Source organism: Eublepharis macularius, chromosome 19, assembly GCF_028583425.1.
Source record: "Eublepharis macularius isolate TG4126 chromosome 19, MPM_Emac_v1.0, whole genome shotgun sequence".
Taxonomy (NCBI): domain Eukaryota; kingdom Metazoa; phylum Chordata; class Lepidosauria; order Squamata; family Eublepharidae; genus Eublepharis; species Eublepharis macularius.
The window spans coordinates 15,990,389-16,001,958 of record NC_072808.1 but is presented as its reverse complement, the minus strand read 5'-3'; the positions used below and the strand labels follow the sequence as shown (position 1 = coordinate 16,001,958).

At 49.2% G+C, this 11,570-nt stretch overlaps 1 protein-coding gene across 2 annotated transcripts; it reads right to left on the bottom strand.

Moving 5' to 3' along the window:
• Positions 1-295: 295 nt before the first annotated feature.
• On the bottom strand, positions 296-10,984 carry WDR13 (WD repeat domain 13). Of its 2 annotated transcripts, none has more exons than XM_055003433.1 (10): positions 10,877-10,984; positions 6,379-6,465; positions 5,479-5,719; positions 4,693-4,802; positions 4,328-4,458; positions 3,551-3,858; positions 3,011-3,191; positions 2,774-2,915; positions 2,493-2,611; positions 296-2,075 (listed from the first exon to the last, which is right to left on the bottom strand). In XM_055003433.1, exons 1-10 carry the CDS (start codon positions 10,954-10,956, stop codon positions 1,891-1,893), a joined length of 1,584 nt encoding a protein of 527 aa, XP_054859408.1. In that variant the 5' UTR covers positions 10,957-10,984; the 3' UTR covers positions 296-1,890. The 2 variants fall into 2 exon arrangements, with proteins under 2 accessions (XP_054859408.1, XP_054859409.1); XM_055003434.1 differs by lacking the exon at positions 10,877-10,984 and adding an exon at positions 8,045-8,103.
• Between the last annotated feature and the right edge of the window lie 586 nt (positions 10,985-11,570).

Genomic DNA, 11,570 nt, shown 5'->3' with positions numbered 1-11,570 from the left:
GAGTTGTCCAGAGTAAAATGAAGCAGGCAGAGCCCCCACTTTGGGGTACTTCAGTCCCCCATCAAAGGCCCATAGGAAACAGGGCTCTTCCTGCATCTCTCTCATTTTGATCAACTTCTTCCCCATTTTGTGAACTGAAACTGGTCCTGGTATCAGTTTTTGAGCAGGTACCAACTAGTCACTCAAGATCTCAGGGTACCAATAGTGGGTAATACAAGCTGGTATGGACTTAATGTTTTGTAACAATAGGACAGGCCCTTGCAAGACCAGCTCCTGCTTTCGGAAAAAGCCACTGTCAAAGTCACATCAATTTATTTTTAAATTTTAAGGTAAACTGCAACTAACAATTCTTTAGAAATGCAGCTAGTTTGCCTGCATAAATAAGATGGTGGGAAATGTGTTTTAAGATTCCTATGCAATTTTAAACTGTCATCTCTTTACAGATTGATTTCAATTATTTATCTGGTAGCCCCTGTAAATAATGTTTTGGAGCTGGAATGATTACATTGTCTGTTTCAAACATTTGTCATAGTTCTCTGTACTCTCACAGATCTCAACTTCGCAAGAGGCTGCATAGCTTGCTTTATATCCCAAAGATGTGTAGAGCTCTGCTAGCCTCATGCTTAACATGGAATTTAGAAGTCTCCCTTGTTTAATTATATTTCAGCATCTGGACACCTCTCTGAAAATGTTTTTGCACAAATCCCATCTATCACCTTTTCAATGCTGCCTAGTAAAACTTAAATAGATATCATTTTGCTTGGTTCACACTAAAGAAAAAACAACAAAATGGTAGGGAAGTCACTCACTACCACAGCCACAGTACTGGGAGGTTTCATTACAACTAGCCCCTTCCCCCCCTTTTACAAGGTTATACATGCGGTAACAGAGAACGTGGTTGCCTTTTGCCTCAGACAGTTTCCACAGCTGCTTGATGGACTCAGCTTAATTTGTTAGAAAGTTTGAACCATTTGTTCCTCCCTACAACTCTCACAAGTATTCCTTCCACAACCCCTAGCAGTAACATTCCAAACAATCAGCACTTGCTTCTACATAGCACTAGGTTAGCCAAGCGTTAATTTTCTCCTTTCTGTAACAGGAAGACATTCAGTCCCTGGACGTTGTTTCCAGGAGGGGCTAGAGAACTGAGCCCTAGGTAGAGACAAGCAAGTAGAATTTTCTCATGTAAGTCAGTTAAAGCTTCAGCAGTTTGCAAGCCCAAAATGTAGGTTAATGTTGCCAGCTAATTCTTCGAAGGAGATGGCTTGGTCTGGTGCTTGACAAAGGCCAGGAAGTGTTCCTTTCTGGAGGTGGTCCTCAGTATGGTTTAATACTGAGTTTGGTGCTTGAATGAGGGCTCTGTTGGTTATCACTGGTTGTTGCATTTCTGGAGAAACGGGGGAACAGAAGCCATTTCAAGCTGTGCAAGGAGCTCTGGCCGTTAGATCCTATGCGCAAGAGACAGAAGAGAAGCCTTGCAGTTCCAGATCCTATCTCACAATGAACATTTAGTCAGAGGTTTACCAATTGCTTTTCAGCAGGTGCTGCTAGCAGCTGTAGGTAGCATCCACAGGAGATTACGTCCAGGCTAAGCCACAAATGGAAAGTAGGGGATGAAGAACCTAATGCAGGGTAGCCTTTTGATTCCCATTTCTCCTGTACAAAGCTCCACTAAACTGAAAGCCAGGGAAGCAACAACTGCCATTTCAGTGCAGCAAAATGCACAGCATTTTCCTATGTGCGGCAGGTGTAAAAATTACCAGCATGAGGAAGGAAGTAAAACAGGCCTTTCTGTCCCTTTCCAGGGCTCTTGGCTGCCATTTTAAGCTGCTTCCTTCCACAATCCATTCAGTGTGTCTTATTCATCTCCACTTGTTGGAGAAGGGACTGCTATTTCTGTTCTCTCCTCCAGACAATGACCATTCCTTTTGCATCACTAGAGGCTAAAAGGCTCTCATCGCAATTAAAGCTGACATCCAGCACGGCAGCGCTGTGCCCCTGCAGTTTGTTCACGATGGCTTTGGTGGCACGCTCCACATCAAAGAAGTAGACGCACATGTCCTCGCTGCCAGTCACTGAAATGTACAAAAAAAAGTTACTAGGATCTCTCTGTAACTGTGGTGATGATGGAATGTACCATCAAGTTATAGTGGACTTATGGTGACCCCTTCTGGGGTTTCAAGGCAAGGTACTAAAAGAGGCGTTTTGCCATTGTCTGCCTCTGCGGAGCAACCTTGGTCTTCCTTGGAGATCTCCCATCCGATTACTAACCAAGGTTGACCCTGCTTAGATTCTGAGATCTGATGAGATCGGGATTCTAACTATAGGCCCCTCGCAACTGATAAGAGTGCCGTTTCTAAACCTTTAGCAATTTTGTACTGGCAGCCATTTGGAAAGGAGAAGGTATAGGCAGATTTGGCAAACTCCCAAGAAATCTCAGGAGATAAAAACGATAACCCCCCAATTAGAGGTTAGGCCCACTGGTTTCATACCAACACAAGCTCCTTGCCGGAAGGACATGAGCGGGCAGAAGATGCTGCGAACAGGATGGGAGCTCTGCTGGATCTGGAAGCTTCTTTTAAGCTGGAGTGTCCCTTCGTTGTCCACTACCCTGTCAGGGGAAAGTAGCATACTGGATACTAAACAGGACCTGTGACTGGTTATCTATCTCGTATTCCATCCCATAAGAGAGAGCTCTTCATTACTGTGTGTGTAAAAGTTAGCAAGACTTACTGTTATTACCAGCAGAGCAGGACGTTACAAGGAACCTCACCTGTACAGCAGCAGCTTGTTAATGCAAGCATTGATCAGGAGAGAGGGGTCGCGTGCTTCTCGACTGATCCAGGAGCGGGCCGAGATGCTGGTGATAGAGCTGCCCTCATTAATCACCAGCCGTTTGGCCTTGGTCAGTTTTCCTTTGGGGAGGGAGAAAAGATGTAGCCAGACTGGGTCTTCACTAGTCCTTGTCCCTAACCAAATGCTCTTCCACTCCCAAATCTGTTTGACATACCTGTTGCCATGTCAAAAAGGAAGGAAAATACGCTGCCCCTGTCATCTCCTGCCCAGAGGATCCGTCCAGGAGAGTCAAAGGAGAGAGACAAGACCCGGCCTGTGAGCTTGCTTGAACCACCTTTCACCTTTTTCCCTGTTGAGATGTTCACCACATGGATGTTGTGCTTGCCGTTCCCCACCTTATGGACAAAGACATTGGTTTCATAACATTGCATAAAGCAGGAGATGCAGGGGGGAAAATGCATACGCCTTCTGCCTCCTTCTCCCCACCCCACCTCCTTGACTATGGAACTGGAAAAGGGAACTATTATCATAGGTTAAAATGCTTCCCTTTCCACACCTCCAAAAATAGGTCAGACCAATCAATCTGGATTCTGTTCTTCTGAATTGTCCAAATAAGGCGATCTTAAACCAGAGAACGCCTCCACTATGGATGGGAAGGGGTTGGCCTGAATAGCAAAGGTCCGGTATATCTTTGTTCATTCGCCCACTGGTGGAAAAGAATGATCCAGTCTCACTTAGGGGCTTCTTTACTCACCACTGTGAGATTATTGTTCATTGGTTGGAAGGTGCAACACAGCAGCTCAGAAGCATCTGGATCCGGTATTTCCCGAATGCACTTGCCATCCTCCGTGGCCCAGATACGCATAGTGGCATCAAGTGAAGTGGAGACAATAATGTCATTGGAGAGGGACCAGGCAAAGTCAGAGACGCCACGGCTGTGGCCTTTCAGCACTCGCAGCACCACTGGCGGGGTGGGTACCAGCTGACACACAGAAATGGTGCCATCCAGAGAGCAGCAGGCTAGGAGGTGCTTGTCGTCATTGGCAAACTGAACCTTGGGAACTGGGGAAGGAATGGGGCGGGGAGATAGTTAGCTAGCAGTTGACAGAACACCTCTCAAAGAGCCTCCCAGACTTCCAAATTGGCTTTCTGCTCTCCAAGTACATGCAGCCGTTTGCCAGGTACCACTCAGAACATGGTTCCCTTCCTATTTTAATTTTCCTGTTTTCCCCAAGGAATGTCTTAAGTAGTACTGTAGAGGAGGGAGATATCATACTATGTTGCTGGACAGCGCCCAGTAGCACTTAAATGTACTTAGCAGTTGCAGAATGTAAGAACTTTCTAAGCCCTCTGCTTACAGTTTTTATTCCCACTCCAAGAATAATAACCACCTGGTCTTGTTAGCTACCTAATTTGTCCCCCTGGCTTGCACCAAATGTGCCATGAACATGACATGACTGCCAAAAAGGGATGTAATTCATAAAAAGCCAGTCCTCCAATGCCCCTGCTAAAGAATGGCTGCTCTACTCACCAGCCTCATCCACATGCTGGTCAAAGATATGGTACATGCCAGCAAAGGCGTAGTTCTCACTTAGCGTAGTATCCCCAGCCATGGCACGGCTGGCTTCTGCCACCGAAGTGGGGACAACACTGCCGGGGGCTCTGAAAGAAAACAAGACACTAAGATAAACGAGGGCACACCACAAGCTAGGTGGGAGCAGCACAGAAAACCTTTGCTTGGACCTCAGCTCATGAACTGAAACACGTTCGGACATCTTGATTATGACCACCGTTTGGTCATAATAGGCCAAGTGGATGCCATCCAACAAAGGAGATCAATACAGGGGGTCCATGCCTACTTTTTGTCCCAGATCCAAGTCCCTGGTGGTCTTGTACCTCTCATCGTAGACAGCTCGGTTCATTTGAGCCTGCAGCTGATAGGACCCTCGGCTGACGGAGCGGCGGTGGCCACGGGCGCCCAGTGCTCTTGGGTCGTCATCAAAATCCTATGATTCAACACACAGCAGTTACATTTGAAAGCCAGGTATGCTGGAACAAGGACAAGACCAGAGTCCCAGCTGGGGCTATTGTACAAGGGAGACACTAGCAACATTCAGCTGTTAAGGTGCTGCTTCAGGAGACTGGGATCTAGAATTCAGAACTGAGTCTCTTCTGTTTTTGCTTGCCAGTTTTCTAGTCCTTGTGATTGCCCAGACGTTAGCAGTACCCAAAGAAGGATCGGGCAACAGATTTTCTCCCTGCCCATTTCAATGCCCTTCCCTTTCTTGCCCCTTTTTCCAAGCCTATTGGAAGTTTTTTTTAAAAAACCTGACTATTGGAATCAGAATTATGCTGAGTCAGTCTATGCAACCGACTTAATCTGTACAAGTATTTTGCGTATGTGTAGGTTACAGTACACGGCCTTGATGATGGTGGCAAAGAGATGCTGTGCTGCATGGAGCGAGAGCTTAGATAATCTTGTCATTCAAGCAGCTGTGTGCTTTGAGGGTCATTCTCTCCTCACAGCGAGTGTTAACTTTAGTGCCTCAGCAAAGTTGCCACTGTCCTCCCTCTACTAGGAACTAGCCACTTTGCACACACAAGTGAAATGCAGGATTCGCCCCATCTCATGCAGTGCGCTGATATTCCCTGGCTGCCCTCGGGCACAGCAGTCGTGGTTACCTCCATGCGATCGAGTGTCGTGCGACTGCTTCGGACAATGCTGTTGCTGTAGGCGCGGAAGCTGCTCTGTTCTGAGAGGGGGCCGTAGCGCTGGGCCAAGAGTTGGCTGCGCAGCCGCAGGTACTGCTTGCGGACCGAGGGGTCGTAGCCAGCTTGGGCGTTGTCCCGCAGCAGCTGGCTGCGCCGGCGGATGTACTGCGTGCGGAACTGCGGGAAGTTTGGAGTGCGGTATGCGTTGTACCTGCAAGGGGGGTTTGGTGCGTCAGCCGCTGGAAGCTCAAGCTGGTAGCACCCTTACTTAGCCCTCCCTACCCCACTGCTACCCTGGGGGAGAATACCAGTTCAAATAAATAAAAGCATCATTCTAGGTTAGCACCAACTGGGGGGAGAGAATCTTTTATACAAGATTCCCTGCAGCACAGTGCCCCTATATGACCATATGAGGACAGCGGGACAGGGTTGCAGTACTGTATCTACACGTAGCCAATGCCCTGGGTGAAGAATATGGGGAAATGACTGAAATTCCTTCAGTTGTAAACCACATAGCAAGAAGCCACACCTACAGGCTGTTTTACTAGCCAGCTTTTGTCTACAAAATCACAAAAAATTAAGTGTTTCATCACTTAATTTATACTTATTTAGAACATACTAAGAGTAGTGGTTTTAATTCTTGCTGTTGACTAAATGTACAGTAATCATCATGCCATATGAATCGTCCTGGATTGAGAGTAGAATTGTGAACCGCCATGCATCTGCAGGATTGAAAGCGCCCGTCAAATGTGGATTAAGGGCAGCCTGGCTTCCTGAATCATCAACCCAGGACTCCCACCCCACCTCCCGTTTCTGCTCCTTTCCAGCGTCAAAGGACTGGACCCCCCCCCCCACACACACCAGACTTACTTTGCATCTACAGCCAACACCTGCTGCCACACTGCGGCCATACCCCTCGTTGGCACTGGCCGCTCAGGGGAGCTGTTCAGCGGGCGCCTGCAGCAGCAAAGGAATAGGGTAGTCAGTGCTGGAGGGAGGGATAAAAAGCCTGAAACAATTGAACGGTCATTCACGTGGCTAAAGGGTGCCTCAGTATCGATGTTTCAGGTATTACATTTTCTATATCGAGCAGGGGAACCCTGGAGAGTACACACAATTCGCACTCCCATGCCGCAGCAAAATAGCTTTCCCGCAACAATTCTGAGAAGCCGCAAGGAATCAATCTGAACAAAGGATGGGGGACTCCGCTCCCGTCCGGGGTGATGGAGGCGAGACTGAATGCCAGCCATTTGGAACTTGTTTTTCTGGGAGGGTGAGAAAGATGAAGGTTTTATACTGTGGAGCCAGGATGTTGCCTTCACATCCTGGCAGCTAACACAGAGACAAGAGCGTTTCTCTGCTGTGCTGGCCGGCTAACCAGCACCCCCGCCCCCTCAGAAGCCTCAGGACTGCAAAGCCCTCATTATCGCTGTACTGATTCTTGCCAGCCCTACCGGCGGCAGGCCAGAAAAGGAGCCCATCCTCAAGCTTGGAAATCTGGCCATGCCTTAGCGCACAAGGGATCAACAACGAGAGATGCTCCTCCTCCAAAGGAGCCACAAGACAGCATCCTTTTAAACCCAAGATTTCCTCCACTAAAATACTAATGGTATGGAAAGCCTGGTTTGGATTGGCAAAACTGAGTGGGGCTCAACGGGTTAAATCTTCCCTCAGAAAATGTCCCTGACATGAACTGTGACTCCCATGTGCAATTTTATGGAATGGAGATGCTCTATTTTTAACCTCAAGTACAGAGTGGAGGAGAGGAAGGGGACCCCATGTGAGCAACTAAATAGCAGAGCATTTTCGATGGGTGCATTCCAAACACAATAATGCATCAGGATTTGAGTCCACCTTAAGAGACCAAAGAGATATTCAGGGCAAGCTTTTGAGAGTCAGAGCTCTCTTCTTTAGACACCAGGGAGCTCTGACTCTCAAAAGTTTACACCCTGAAAATATTTTTGGCCTCCAAGGTGCCACCAGATTCGAATCCTGCTACTGCAGACCAACATGCCTGCCCACCTAAAACATTAATTGAAGATTAGAAATAAATCTAGCCAAAAGTGGAGGAAGGGCCAATGATTTGGGGCTTTAGCAATATGGGGGGAGGATGGCAAGCGATGACAACATCCGAATAATCCCAGATTTATGGGATGGGGATTAATAAGGGGACGTTATTAAAGAAGGGGGTGGGGAGGAAGGCGTCCCTATTGAGCGAGGGCGGCTTTGGTTTGTTTCTATGGTGATGGGAGGAGCTGGGGGGGAATGAAACGAAGGATGACTTTAGTTGTTCAAAGACGCAGGGACAGAGGAAGATACTTCAAAGAGCATCTCTAAAGATGCGGTCTCCATGGAGACGACATCTCGGGGAAGAAGATGGCAAAATGACAAGATGGGAAAGTGGGAATGGATGGGGCAGGGGTTGGCTTCTCTTCCTGATGCCAGGGCCCGGGGAGGGGCTATAGAACCGGCAGGTGAGGAGAGCAGGACAGCTCCCCCCACCCCTCCCTGCAAAAGAGTCGGGCCAGGAGGGTACCTGCAGCGGCTCCCGGCTTCTCCGTCTCCGCGATGGCCGACGGCGGCGGCAAAGCAAGAAAAGGGAGGCGGGGAGGTGGAGCCTCCCGGGTCCGGCCCGGCCCAGGGCGCGCATGCGGTCTGGCTCGGCCGCCCCCGCCTTAAATGGAACCTTCCCACTCGCGGCGCCCCCGCCTCTCTCAAAGCGCCAGGCGTTTCGGGAGCAAGCCTAAGCAGGTCTTCGTGGGAGTAAGGCCCGCCTTCTTCCGCGGGGTTTACTCCCAGGAAGGTGTTCTTGGGATTGCAGCCGTCGCTTGTCTTCTCCCGCTTTCTGCGAGGCGAATGGCTCCGGATCAACAACCGGTTTTCGCTTCTGCAGCCACACCCAGCTTCCTTAGCAGAGGCTCTTTGGGTCCGCGGTTCATAGAGGACAGCACTATCCACCCATGGTTCTGTTGAAAGGGGCCTCTCGGCCAGCCTGGAAGTAGGGTTGCCAAATCAGAGTGGGACATTTCCTGGAGATTTGGGGGCAGAGCCTAGAGAGGGACTTCAGCAGGGTATAATGCCACAGGGTCATCCCTCCAAAGCAGCTGTTTTCTCCAGGGGAACTGATCTCTGTTGTCTGGAGACCCGTTGTAATCCTAGGGGAATCTTCAGGTCTCACCGGGAGGTTGGCAAGTCTATCTGGAAGCTACCCCTAAAAGCTCTACCCCTGAATAATCCTAAAACGTGTGGGGCAGGCTGCAGGTATTCTGCAACGATGTACTTTGGACATAGTCACAAGGAGAGGTACTTTTTAAAAAAAATTAAAAAGCTTTTCAGGATACAAATCTCAGAACAGCTCAAAACAAGCACGGCTTCCTATTTGAGAGTCTGGAGATGAGCCTACTGAGTTGTACCAACATCTTCCCAGAGTTTTTCATATGGACGTAAGAGGAAGCTTTGCTGGTTCACACCAGTGGTCCATCTAATCCAGTACTCTCTTTACACAGCAGACCAGTGGAGGGCCAACAGGCCCTCAACAAAGAGGCCAAGGCCTTCCCCAGTGTTGCTTCCTGGCACTGGAGTTGCTGCCTCTGAATGTAAAAGTTCCTTTTAATGATTCGTGGACCTCTTCTCCATGAATCTGCCTAATCCCCTTTTCAAGCCATTGGTGTTTGTGGCCATTCTTACATCCTCTGGGCAGGGGGTTGGACTAGATGGTCTGTATGGCCCCTTCCAACTCTATGATTCTATGATTTCCACCTTTACTCACATCAAGGGTTCTCAAAGCTATGGGACAGATGAAGATGACGGCCAGTCTGGAAGTAAAGAGGCTGAGATCTCCTACTTTTGAAGCGTCTCCCCTCCACTTCCTATATTTCAGAGGAGCATCCCAATCCAACCTTCACATTTAATTGCAAGCCTTATTGAATTCAATGGCATTTACATCTAAGTAAATGTGAAGCCTTAAATATTGAAAAATAAGGCAAGGCCCAGCAGTGGCATCGGCCCATAAACCAGGAGCACGTTCCTCACCGTTCCTCCAAGGAGCATACATAATTCTCCCTCCATTACAACAACCATGTGAGGTAGGCTTGAGAAAGCGGCAGTTCCAAGGTCACCTGGCAAGCTTGGCAGCTGCCTGGTAGTTTGAACTTGGGTTTCCCAGTCCCAGGCCTGGTTCACATGCGCAGGCAAATGAGGTAGCAAAGATCCGATAGCAACACTTGCACTGTGTCACAGCATGGGTGGAGGAGTCCCATCTTAAAAACTCTCTGCAAACAAAAAACAAGCCCAACAAGAAAAAAATAGGTTGAACCCATCTCCCTGCTGTCCTAGTTTTCTGCCTGCATAGCACTGTTTTTTTTTTTAATGGACAGGACCACTCAGAACTGGAATCTGCAGTCTGAAGTGGGTACAGTCCATTCTTCACCACTGTATCCTACTGCATAAATGAACCAGACCCCGGTATCTATGCATAACTAGCAAGCAAGGGAGCCAGAAAGAGTCCCAGATAAATACAGGTAAACTGCTTTTGCAGGAAGGAAGCATAGACCCAGTGTGGTGCAGTGGTCAAAGTATCAGACAAGGATCTGAGAGACCCAGGTTCAAATCCCTGCTCTGTCATGGAAGCTTGTTGGGTGACTTTGGGCTAGTCAGTCTCCCTCAGCCTAACCTACCTCACAGGTTTATTGTGAGGATAAAACCGAGGCAAGGGGAACCATATAAGCCACTTTTGGTCCCAACTAGGAGAAATGCAGGGTATAAATGAAACAACTAAAATGAATGCCAGTCACATTAGAAGCTTAGGTTCCTCTGTTCATTGGGGGTAGGGGGGGGGGCTCAAGTCATAGCTGACTTATGGCAACCCCTGGTGGGGTTTTCATGGCAAGAGTCTAACAGAGGTGGTTTGCCATGGCCTGCCTGTGCAGCCCTGGTCTTCCTTGGCATCCAATTACTAACCAAAGCCAACCCTGCTTAGCTTCCGAGATCTGATAAAGAGCTATTTGTTGATCAGAGAAGGGGAATTTGGGGCAGGTGCAGCCCCCCTCCCCCATCCCTGCATAAGGAAACTACATCTACCAGAATTCCCTCTTCTGTCCAACAGGGCCTTGCCCTCCCCTGCTTCCCTCACTTAATAGACTCCCCCTCCCCCCTTCCAAGCTAGAATCCCACCCCTTGCTGGATCTCTCACAGTGGATTTACGTGCCCAGAGCAGGAGAAGCCAAGACTTTCCCTTTTCTAGCTACCAGCAAGTAAGGAAGTTGAACTCAACCAGGGAGCCCAACCGTCACCTGCGAGAATCTCTGCCCTGGCCAAACGTCTCCGGCACGCAAAGAGCTCGGGATGGCCCCAGAGCAGGGGAACTTACAGGAATCGTCTCCAGTCCTGAGCGTCCCACCCGCTGGAGCTCAGAGAGCTCCCCTTCCGCCTCTCGAGGAGCTGCGCCATAGTAAGCCCGGCCACACCACTCCGGAGAAGCCAGCTCCACTCGCTCGGCTGCTCTCTGGCCTTTTATTGCCACGGGGTGGAGCGGCTGTGGAAAAGGGAAGCAAACCGAGCCCGGCAGCTCGGCTTGCTTGGATGCGTTTCCTGGCCCGCGGTGCCTGGCACCGAGGGAGGCGCCCGGTGCGCCTGCAGGTCGTTCTCCCGTGGCCAGCCTGTGCGTGGCTACTCCGGAGTAAGTTCGAGGAGGCGAGCCATGGGTGCACAGGGCAGCTATTTCTAGCTCAGGGCATCATTTATTGATTAAGTAAGACAAGAGCTGAACGTGAGCCTGACACTAAAAAAAAAAAGCATCAACAGGGGATAGTTTTCTGATTTAAGACTGGGGATAGAAAGCAGAGCGACGGTAGGGAGGGTGAGTTAAGAAGCTCGGGGCAGACGCCTTAAGCATTCTTACTTGGGAGTCAGTCCCACTGAACATGAGCGGGACTTGATTCCGATCAATAACAGCAACATTCAATTTATATACCGCCCAAGACAACGCCTGCTCAGCGCAGTTTACAAAATGCGAGATGTTCTTCGAAACACTTTGGATAATGCGCTTTCAGTGCACTTTGGCG